The sequence below is a fragment of the Andrena cerasifolii genome, chromosome 2, assembly GCF_050908995.1.
Source record: "Andrena cerasifolii isolate SP2316 chromosome 2, iyAndCera1_principal, whole genome shotgun sequence".
Taxonomy (NCBI): Eukaryota; Metazoa; Arthropoda; class Insecta; order Hymenoptera; family Andrenidae; genus Andrena; species Andrena cerasifolii.
In genome coordinates this window covers 25,185,404-25,197,291 of record NC_135119.1, presented here as the reverse complement: position 1 = coordinate 25,197,291, position 11,888 = coordinate 25,185,404, and the positions used below count along the sequence as shown (strand labels likewise).

At 42.6% G+C, this 11,888-nt stretch overlaps 1 protein-coding gene across 2 annotated transcripts in view; it reads right to left on the bottom strand.

Annotated features, from left to right (window-relative positions):
• LOC143378766 (very long chain fatty acid elongase AAEL008004) overlaps positions 1–11,888 on the bottom strand; it is a 57,125-nt gene that overhangs the window by 23,580 nt on the left and 21,657 nt on the right. For both annotated transcript variants that reach the window (XM_076830730.1, XM_076830731.1), the window contains exon 2: positions 11,188–11,260. In XM_076830730.1, coding sequence (XP_076686845.1) covers positions 11,188–11,248 — 61 coding nt within the window. In that variant the 5' untranslated portion in view covers positions 11,249–11,260. The remainder of the gene's footprint in view (positions 1–11,187; positions 11,261–11,888) is intronic.

Sequence of the window (11,888 nt, the reverse complement as noted above, 5' to 3'; positions counted from 1 at the left end):
TCATGCGACGCAAGAGAATTCGTACCTATTTCCATAAAAGAGAATACTTTTAAAACTAAATATGCGATTTCTCAAACAGACGCGTAAACTTTCATTAAATAAAATGTATTACTTTCGAAAAATAGAATATATTAATTCGAAGTTCGTTAGACCATAATACAAGAAAAATATTAAGTGATCCCAAGTAATTGGAAGCCTCCGACATCCCATTACCACGTAATCATGCCTCCAAAATACAAGTCTCTAGGTCCAAAAGCGTCCCCTCTGAAGAGGTCCTAATTCCTGCCGTCCCTTTCTTTCAGGGGCTGACAAATTTCAAGTCGTCGCCCAAGTCTGCCGGCCGATCTGATCGTGATTAAGTTGGAACGTCGGCTTCCAGGCGCGGCTGATTAATATCGCGTTCAATGGGGGATCGTTAGCCGGCTAGCTTCCCCGAGCCACGGAATTAGAGGACCCCGGCGTCTCTATTTGGAAAGGCGTATCAAAGTCCGGATCGTTCGACTAGAAACCGCCAGCGCCGGCTGAATAAATGAAAGATTCCGCCAGGAGCAATTCCCCGTCGACGAATCGGCGAATTTCACTCTCGCCCATGCGAGACCGCGTCCACTTCGCTCGCGATTACCACTAATTAAACAGCTCCCGACCACCCGCCGCCGCGGCGAATCGCGCTAAAATCGCGCTTAATTATCGGAGCTCTAGCTACGATTTTCCTGCAGGCCGGCGAGTAGAAAAGCAAACGGTCGTTTCCCTCCTCCTCGTCGCCTCTTTCTTTCATAACGTTATGCGTCGTTATTACGGTATGATAAACCTCTTCACGATGATTTTCCTGTCATCATGCGGCAATAAAGAATAAAGCGCGGTCTTCCCGGTTCGCCGACCTCTTTACGCTGCAATTGTTCTTTGGAAAAGGGGAGGGTCGGTCAGTACTTCTCTTAACAGTCAATTAAACTGCTCCCAGTACGAGAACCTTCTCCAGCGCGGTTTAAATTAATCGGAATTCAACAGGAATCTACTCGTTCAAGTTTTAACGCAATACAGTGCGATGCGTGCGAGGGACGCCCATGGGCGTTCAGCGACTATGGTTAAGGGATATATCCGAAGGAATCCCGCACGCGGTATACCGGTCGAATTCTGAGAAGCCAGATTCGAGACCAAAGATTTCTATTGCACTAATAGTAGATACCTTCCACTATTACACCATCGTTCCTATTCCCATCTAACGTCATCCCATTCGTGTGGAACAGCTCAGAAAAGCTCAGCGCCGTCTCCCGCGGCTTTCAACGGACAGCTGACCACCGACAACCAGCAATTCTCCGTGGAATGCGCCGGACGATTTCGCGACGCAGCATGGGTTACGTAACAGTGAAGAATAGAGAGCAAGGTGACGGTGGTCGGCTGCGAAAGGCGAGTGGACATGTCGCAAGGGTCTGTTATCGTAATACGCGCGGCGAAAACTGCAGCAATCAGCAGCAGCCGTTCAGGTGTCCTCTCCAGGGATCGCGCAATCTTTATCGCGCGTGTCTCGCGCACCTGCCGCGGTGTCAAAGTTCGGCCCCCTTCCGGCCAGGAAGTCGCCCCGACCGGCTGAATTTGTTAACCAGCAACCGCGGAGGCCAGCGATGCAACATCGATTTTGCAACGCCGTTTGCGAATACGCCTGCATAATGAGCAGGCCTGAACTGACCCATTGTGTCATCGAGGAGAAATATTTATGAAACAAGCCACCGCCCCCCTACCGGTGTCCACAATATTTCGCACGACCACCCCCCTGCCACCGCGAGGCTTTATTTTCAGACGGGAAACTCGACGTTAGCATACAATCGGTGGGACGGGCGGCAATGCTTGCCGAAATCCATCCGTCGATTATCAGCAATGCTCGTGGGAGATTTGAATATCCGCCGGAGACTCGGAACTACTGGATATGCCTATGTACTAACGTGCCGGCGATGCGAGGCGATTAGTGTTGTTTGCACGGTGTACACGTCGCGAAGAATTTTCCTAGCGATTGCCGCGTGGTGGACTCTGCACTCGAAATATCGAGAATGCGTAGGCAGAGGCAAGTGGATTTAACCCTAGAACGACACTGTGGGGTCACGGGCGACTCGGGAAAAATGTACTGCTCCGTAGGAACGTGGCAGTGGAGGATGCTGGAGTATCGAGCTTTCACTCCCACGATTTTCTTGGTCAGACCGGGTCGAATCGGATCACAGGGCGAATCGGATCAAAATAAGAATTTAGTACATATTTCCTACATCGCGATAGAAATTAGCATTCCGATCGTTTGGAGTACCTCGTCTTTATCCTCCGCACCTACCGCAAAAGCCCGTTAATTGTTTTAAGTCATTGTTTAGAGCTGGCATACGTTTTCAGTGAGATGGACACGTGCGAACGTTACAATTCTGGTCCGAATCTGCAGTTTCTTATTTAAAATAAAAAGTAAGCTTGAAAATTCTAATGTGTTTGTTGTTATTAGTTTGCACGGTGTACAAGTTTAGTATTTGATGTGTTTTAGACTATTATATTGTAATATGTTTATGTAATCTACACCCTTTGAAATACTTATATATGGGGCTAATCTGATCACGTTATTTGGGGAGAATTGGATCACTCTTTATTTTCATTTGAGTATTTTTCTGATTATAAATATGATAATTGTTTATATACAGATGATTAGTACGTACATTAAAAAGAGCAATCAGGGATCATGGTGGACAAAAAAAAAGGAATCTGTGATAAAAATTAAATTTAGAGATATGACGAAAAAAGGAATTAAATTAATGGTGTTAAGAAGATGCCATTGTATTTACTCTGGTAAAAATTTAATTCGTCCACTTTCAGAAGATTATCTGAGAAGAGTGATGCCACGAGAATTGTGCTGATAGAGGCGGCAAAAAACGGCAATATAAGTAGTATCACTTGACTTCACTGTCATTAAATTAGATTTGTTTAAGTTGATTCTAAAGATTTTGTTATGAAAATTTCAGTTTTTTTTTCAGAAATTTATGGGTTATCCGATTCGCCCCAAGTTTCGGGGCCAATCGGATATTTCTCACTTTTTGTTTTTTTGTTTGCAGAAGAAACACTTTTATGTTTAATTTTATTTTCTATTATTAATCTTAAAGCCAAAGGTGATCACGAATAAATAATAAAAAATTAGTTTTTTAATGTTTGACTTATATTTTCTTACCGTCAAACACAAAGTGATCCGATTCGCCCCGGCCTACCCTAAATGGAAATCATATGTCGAACGTATCTTCTCGAAAGATACCTAAAGAGAAATATAAGAGTTAAGTGAATTTTGAAATATTCAAACTTCAATTTGGGGCGCAGAAAGTCCGAAGTATAAAATAATTTAAGTACTCAGCCCTTTGTGGTCCCACGGGGAGTACGCACCTGCAGGCATTTTTTATCTCTGCCAATATTTCTCTAAATATTTAGACCCTAATATTAAAGTTTAAAAATCTGGAAAATTTTAACAAAAAAAATATTTTAAACTACAAATTTCAGCGTATTCATATTTACACTTATCACTGGAAAAGTTAACAGATTAAAAAATACGAAAATGGTAACTGGAAAATGACGCTGTTGTGCAGTGAGCCCTATGTGACCTATTTCTGATTATAAGAAGCTGTGATCATTTTAATCGGCTTTAGTTTAGTTTATTCAATATGAAAGTGCCGTTTTGCGTGCAGAATTTCGAATGAAAATTAACGAAAATATGTTTCTGCTCTTTAACCAAAGGGTGAACGGCACTTTCATATTGAAAAGAAGCCTACTAAAGCCGATTAAAATAAAAAAGGCAAACTGATAACAATCCTCTGCCATTCAGAAAAGAATGATCCTGCTGGAGAAATTTCAAGCCTCGTTAAGAGCAACCTCCACGCCGCAGCTTATGAATTTTCGAAACACCCACGTTGTTATTTAATGCCCCCGGAAGGGGCGGCCCCTGCCCCGTGCGCTTTAGGGTCGGCGGTAAGCATAACGGGGAAGATGAAGCTGTCTCTTGGTAACCGCAGCGAGTGTATCCCTTGACCCGAGGAGGGGCGAACAGTGGGCCAGATGTATGTATTCGCGTGCACGGTCGGCGAGTCGCGACAATGACGGGCAGGGCGAGCAGCGGGGCGATTCGATTACCCGCGAGAGGGAAGCCATAGGAGAGCAACGGCACGTGAGAACGAGAAGCTCGCCGGTGGAAAATTCGACGGCTCGGGGCCCCGGTTGCCCGTCGGCTTGGATAAATTTCCCGGCCATTTTTTTTTTTTTTCCTCTCCGACTCTCGGCTGGGAAGACGCAGGAGCGGGTTCACGAGGCGCTCTCCCGGCGGACCTTCCGCTAAATTACCTCCCGCACTCGCATGATCCGAGCGAGCGACACGCCGCGTTGCCGCGCTCGTACGCGCCAGCGCGCACCGCTCCGCGCGCGACACACTTCTTCCGTGGCGTCGCTCTTTTCGCCGCTTTTTTTCCCCCGTCCTTTTTCTGGAAACCCGTTGTCTCCGTTCGTCCCATCCCTGGGGACCCCCGGGATCGCGCGCTCGGAAGATCGATCCTCCAGCTGTGCTTCGGGCTGTTTCGCGGGGAGCAGAGATTTCAGCGAGAGAATGTTGCACTTGGGTGCTTTGTACGCTTGGGTGAGATGAATTCTTAGTGTCGGATTATGATTTAGAGGCTTGACGGTGTCTGAGTGCTTCGGTCCATGATCAGCTTCGTGTAAGAAGAATTGCACTGTTACATGTGCTGTATAAATTTCATTGCTGTGTCTTTAAAATTGACAGAGCTGTATGGTAAATTCTGTGAATCGATGTGAATCTAACTCGTGTCTAAATTAAATATACATCAACCTGAACGTGACATAATTTATGACTATTTTTAGGACTATATTTTTTTTTAATATTCTATATTTTTCGTAAATATTAAATAAATAGTAATGTTAAAAAAAATATAATTTCTTTAATATTTCGCCATTTTATGCAAGAAGGGCAGAGAGGCGCGAAAGTTTTATTTATGTATAAATTTTGAATAACCCATAAAAATTAAAAAAAAAAATTAACTTGACTAATTTTTTTAACTTTTATTCGTTATGCGAAATTTTTATTTAAATGAAAATTTTGCCCATCTCTGAAGAAGTGCCTGAGAAGGCTTTAATTAAAATTAATTTCACTGCTTAATATATTACATAATTGCGATTGTAATAATGCATCTACCAAGATACATCAAATTTTTAAACATTATAGACAGTTTTCCAACAACTTCACTAAGGTGAATGTCCCCATTTCTGATCATTTCGTATTTTTCTTATTATTATATGCGTTACGTTTGTATTATAGTTGCAACAAAATAATTCTAAATTATTTAAACATTTACGCAAAATTATTATACATTTAGAGCATTATACATTTAATTACAAATTACTAATAGTTAAACATCTTGAAATATCTTTCTTAAATAGTTTTTGAATTGGTTGATTTATTATTAAAGAATTAATCAATTACTCTGCAAATCTTGATCACAAACAAATTTTTTACACCTTCTTTATGACGAGTAATCTCTTAAATGAAATTGGGACATTCACCTTACGTATAAAAAATATCTAACTTCCTAATCATTACAGATACGTTTCTCGAAACTGACATTTGCCACTGAGGCCCTTCTTGCATCCAACAGCAGAATTCCAAGTCCCTTCCAATCTCGATTGATTCTCAAAGTACCGAGTAGCGTGCAGCGTTCGCTGAGGCGACCAAACGTCTCGTTAACGAGCCGAGTGGTTCAGCTTTCCTTCGGTCCCTTGCGCGTTAACCGAATAACTGTGGGAAGTAAGTGCAAGAACGGCATCCACTGATGCAGCAGGCTCGGTGTAATCAGGCAAGGGCGCCTCTACGTCTACACGGGACACGATTAGCGTAAAACACGGCCTGCTGGGTCGCCAGTATTAAATCGATAATCCACACGGCGTGTAGCACGGGGACATGAAAAAAAAGAAGGGCCGGTCAATCCGAGCTCCCTTAACCGCTCGCCTCGTCGCTAATCAATGCCACGATGCCGCAGAAACGGGGCGAGCACGAGCGAACAACGAACTTTCAACTTTCCACCCTCCAACAACATTGTAACTATAGAGCAGCGCCGCGTGACTTGTCAAATTTGTAGGATCAGCTGGCGCAGCCTTTGATTCTTTTTCTCAATTTTCATCCAGTACTACATAGGCTGATCTGTCCAGTGAATGAACACCCTCGCCCCAGTGAATGAACGCTCATATCATACGAAAAATTAACACCTATTACGCTCTTTTTACGTTAAAATGTACACAATATTTACTTCATTCTAAATTACCACAAATTTACTTCTTTATTCAACTAAATTCTTTTCAAGTTCTTCATTAAGATCAAGGTAAGGTTTGTTGTTAATTTTCTTAGGTGTTTATTCATCGTTGATGCCACTTAACCCTTGGTGGTCACACGGGGTGTATCGCACCCCAGGCAATTTTTTTTCTTTGCCAATATTTCTGTAAATTTATACAGCTTAATATTAAACTTTCTACACTTTAATATGAAAATTTAAAAGTTTGCTGAATTTTACCAACAAAAATCGCTTCTTTCCACAACTATTTTTCCAACTACAAATTTCATCGCATCAAAATTCACATTTGTAGAAAAATACTATTAGAGCATGATAGAGCAATTATCACTGAAAAGTTAAAAGATTCAACAATACGAAAATGGTGATTGAAGAATGACCCTGGGGCGCAGTGAAGCCCATACGACCAATTTGTGATTATAAGAGGGTGTGCCCACGAGGGGTTAAAGTGTTCGTTCACTGGACAGGTCTTCCTAATCCGCGCAAAGGGAGCCCCGATGAGTTTTACCTATTTCAGAAGATGAATTCGCTATTGACGGAAGAATAAGAGAAAGCCCGTATAAACGTACCATCCACTTTGCATTGTTCCCACCTTTTCACGGGTATTTTGTACGGAGTGGGTGCGACCCACTTCGCGGCTGAATTGAACACCGAAGAACGATAAGAAAAGGTTCCTGCAAACCTATGACCTATTTCACTCTGGTCCCGAGTTACCATTTTTGTGCTGCAACAGTTCCAGGATACCCACTATGCTTGCTGCACCCTCTTTAAGCGTCATTTAGCCAGCCACCTAGATACCCGGAGCGATCCCCTATCAAGCCCGAGGAGAACACTGGAGCGACACTTCGTGTCCATTTGCGCTCGACTCGATTCGGTCTTCGAACCAGGAAAAACGACGATACCTCCTATAGAAGGTGGAGGCGCCGCGCAACGGCGTCCGTAGCTTCCCTCTGGCACAAGATCAAGTGCAAACGAAAGCGTCGGTCGTCCAGACGGGCAGGAATTCGTGAGCCAGCCCAGGCGGAGCGGCCACTGTTGCGTTAATATATTCAAGGAATGATACTCCGTGACTGGATCGGATCGGCTCCGGGGGAAAACGCTGACGTGGTTGGCTCCGGCCGCGGCGTGTCGATGCTTTTTCGCCCGGGCCACTCGAAATTCCACGATGGCGCTCACCTGGATGCGGCTCGAGAGGCCCCTCCCGAGCGGATCGTAGGGAAATTGGGAACAAGATGGAAGCGAGACGTTACGACACTTTATTGACACGCGCGGCCGCGGCGAGGAGGGGGATGGCGCGCAGGGGGCTGTCGTTTTGAAAATATGCACGACAAATAACGTCCTCGCCATCGAGCCGCCGTGTATTTTCTCGGGGAATCGCGCCTACCGAGGCACTTGTCCCCGTTCGCCGGCGGTTACGAAAGCTTTCACGGAGAATCTGACCGTGCCTCTCCTCGACGCTGATTTTAGGCGACCGCGGGGGCTCGATACCGTCTCCAGATTTCAGTGATTTCTCGGGGCCTACTGAATGGTCCATACAGCCTAGGTGTAATGGGACACGTGCACTAGGGTGGTAGGTAATTACCATTGATTCGAACTTGGGACGTTTCTTTAGATTGTTTGGAATAAATAGGTATTTATTATTATTATTATTATTAAGGTAAATGTCCCAATACTTGGACATTTAATTAGATAAGTTCAGCGATGTTCAGGAATTTATTGCGACGAAAATAATTATAGTAATGGAATAAAACTTTTTTCCATTTATTAAATTACGTGTGTACAGTAAATAAACAATATTGCTTTTAAAATGCTGTTGAAAGCGGTCTTGATGACATGTTTAAAAATTCATGCCTCGCTCGTGAAGGCCACTTCAGCTTTTAGACTTATCTGAACTCAAAAATCCAAACAGATGCTTCATTAGTATGGCAGTCGCTATAGGTCGGACTTTAATTAGTGATTTATTCTCAACATTAGCAGAATGGCGGGCAAAATGGAAGAACAATGTTTTTCGGCTTTTTTCTTTTGCTATTTTCGATTTTAAAAATAGGTTAGACTCAATGAAAATATTTGGTTGCAGTCCCTGCGAGAGTCATAGGTGTGCAGAATTAGCAGTAAAATTTATAAAGCAATCGGTTCGATAGATTTTGAGATTTTATCTTCACGATGTGAAAAAAATTATGTTTCGAGGAAAACGCGTTCAAAGTTTTCATCTATAGAGGCCGAGCCTCTGCGCTTCATAGAAAGTGCCTCTGTAGAAGCTAAAATAATTAAATTTAGCCGTACATTCTTGAGGATATGTGCTTTCGAAAAAAGTTTTAAAGAAAAATCGATTTCTTCAACCCGTCTAACCGAAATGACCCCTTAAGGTACGGAGGAAACATGTTGGAGAATATTTCAATTATATAAAAATGATTTTGCAATTACATTACAAGCTGTGTGTATTTTATCATTAAAAAAAACATTTTATTTTACTGTCCCATTGCACGGACACGTGTTGAAACATCAGTAATTTAGATGTTTTCTCGGGAAAATAAATAAAAAACAAACACAATTGTTTCTGCATTTGGCATATTCCTTCTGTACAATTGAAGCAAATCAGTGAACAAATTTAAGTAAAAAGAATGTACTATCGAAAGGCTAATTTTAAGTTTATGTTCGCTGAAGAGTTCAAGAAATTTAATTTTTTTTCTTTATAATTTTTTTTTAATTTATAAAAATATGTATATGAATATTCGAATAATTGAATAAAATTGTTCTTTTATGGGTAAAGCGAATATTAAATGTAATAATCAGTATTATTTGCACCGGTGTCCAGTGTCCACGTATTAGGACATTTACCTTATGTCGGTGCAAAAGTTCGTTCACTTTATTCAGCTAAAGTCTCTAGAAATCCTACGAATCCGGGGAATTTCGAAACAAAAATTTACAAAAAAGCGAAATGTTCCCTGGATTCAATCCAAATATACAGAACGTATATATACGTCGCCCGGATTCAAAGGGTAAAACTTAAAGAATTTTACATGTCATTAGCATTATTATTATCAACGGGAAACCCTTTAGATTACAGAGAATATAAAAGATAACACAGAGCAAAAATATTAGAGTAAAGTTGCCTGACATGAAACTTCTAATATGAGACCCCAGCTTATCTCCGCTACAGAACTCTTGCATGTCGTAGCGACGCTATTTCTTCCCCACCTAACCGTGTATTTGTTGTTTCAGAAACAACTAAGTTGGATCTCGCAACAGGGACCCACTTTTTTTATCTGTGTATTTGCATAATTTTCCTTTTTATTCTATTACGAAGGAACCGAATCTCTTTCACCGCATTTTCCAGTAAATTGCAAAAGAATACAATCTTACTTTTAAAACGTGTATCGAATTTGAATAAAATCTTCTAAGTCGATTGTTCTTATTTAAAAAAAAATGTTTCTCATATTAAGCAACTTCGCCCTACAGTCTGAGGAACTAAAACTATCCAGTATGCGTTACACGCAATTTATGAAATATTCTTCGATAAGAGTAGACACAAGTAGATGTAGCAGAAAAAGATATATCCGTACCCCTAACGTCAGCAGACAGTGAGCGAACGAACTTTTGCACCGACTTAATAAACACCTGTATTTGCACACCTCTGGATTATGTGGAGCATTACGCACGCCGTCGAATTATGCAATGTTTTTATTTTTCATACGTGAGCGAAGGGGGAACGCGGGGATGTCCCGTGGTAGTAACCTGTAAACTCTAGCTGCAGCGCCGTTCGAATGGAAACTGATCACCGTGGGAGAAATTGTTATTCTTTTCCAGGTGGAAGGAGCTAGCGTGGGTGAGGTAAGTTATTCCGCTAAATACAGCAACTTAGCAAATTCTCGTTTCTGCGCGAGGTTTAACGAAACCAGAGCAGGGTTAACCCTGACCCACTCGGAGCGCGATTTCCTCATCGAAAAATGGTACGAAGAAGCCCCGTGTTCGATCAACAACGCGGGCGTCTTCTTCGGCTCGGGATACAAAGCCTCGCCGCATACCGCCGATACCTATAGAGTGTTCGCAAAATGGCCAGCAAGACCGCGCACGGAGGGCCATTCTCGAACGTTTCAATCGAAACAGGTCCACATTGAAACCTTCCAGGTCCGCGATTATTGGGCGCACAACAATGGCCAGTGCTTAGAGAGCGAGCGAAATAGGGCGCGCGATAAGAAATAGGCCAGCGCTTTATATCTCGAACGGGACGTTATTATTTATAAATTCTTTCACGATACACCGCGAACCAGTGCGAGCCGTTTCTTCGGGCACTTTCTAATAAGAATTATTGCAACACTAGGCAGCGCGAAAGCAAACTCGAAAACTAGATTCGGTCCTGGATCACCGCGCCGGTATCCCGTGGAACAGCTTCTACAATGCTCCAGCAATCCCACCCGCTTCCCTGTCAAAATTAACCAAGCGCCGAGCCGAAAACGTCCCAGCTTTCTATTCCGCAGATGATCCCAGAATTTCGCGGCTCTTTGGATTTTCGTGGCCGCCCGATCGCTGGTATCGAGTGAAATCGGTATGAGTTGGCGCTTATGGGCGGGCGGTTCGTGAAAATAAAGTGAAACCGAGGTCGCGCTTCGTCTAACCGTGTTCGGCGAGAAATATTCCTCTCCCGAGGAGCAAGCCTTCTTATTCCCCTCTCTGCGGAGGACTCGTTTTTGATTTTCAGTACGCGCGCAAAGCGACCCACTTGAGTGCCGTTCACACCGAAATGGCGAATCGAATCGTTATCGTTACCCGCTGGCGAATCGTAACGATCACTTCAGAAGGAGAAAATAGAGAAGCTGAAGAAAAGAAATCGTCTCACCAGACTTGTTGTCCATGAGGTCCCTGTACCCGTGCACCAGATCCGCGACTATACTCGTCATCTTGGCTCCGCTCTGAAACATGAACAGTACATCCTCTCTTTACTCAGCAGAACTTGCGCAATCCCAGCACACACCGCGTACGTTTTAAGGTGTCATAATTCTCCGTGCTTACGCTCCCTACAAACGAACCGTAACTCTGGGGAGGTACAATGCATATCACTGTCAGTCAGCAGTAAGCTTTCTACAAAAAAATTGTTCAGTTATTCGTGTAAGCGGGACTGTGCTGAAAGATAATGGGAGGGACCTTGTAGAAAGCACTGGAAGGGCCAAAAATCAAATTTTATAGGTACTCTAGTATTACCATCGGCATGTGGGCCATTTTCAAAAAAAAAAATATAGACGAATATTCCAATTTTTTTGAAACTGTAGGAGTGGTTTGTAGAAGACCTCAAGGCAATTTTTCGTTTGTGCCCATCTTCGGTTCTTCGGGATCAAAACAGTTAAACCCTTAAACTTTGAGGCTTAAAGGCTAATGCGTGATTTCCTACTTTCCTGTATATCTTGAAAACTATAGTGGGTATAAAAAATAATACAATGAAAACTTAACGGATTCTATGCACTATAAAACTAGGTAATCGAATTGTTCCAAATTTGTAGTGGAGAACGTTTCTTTATTCAAGCTACAGATTTTTAACTATTT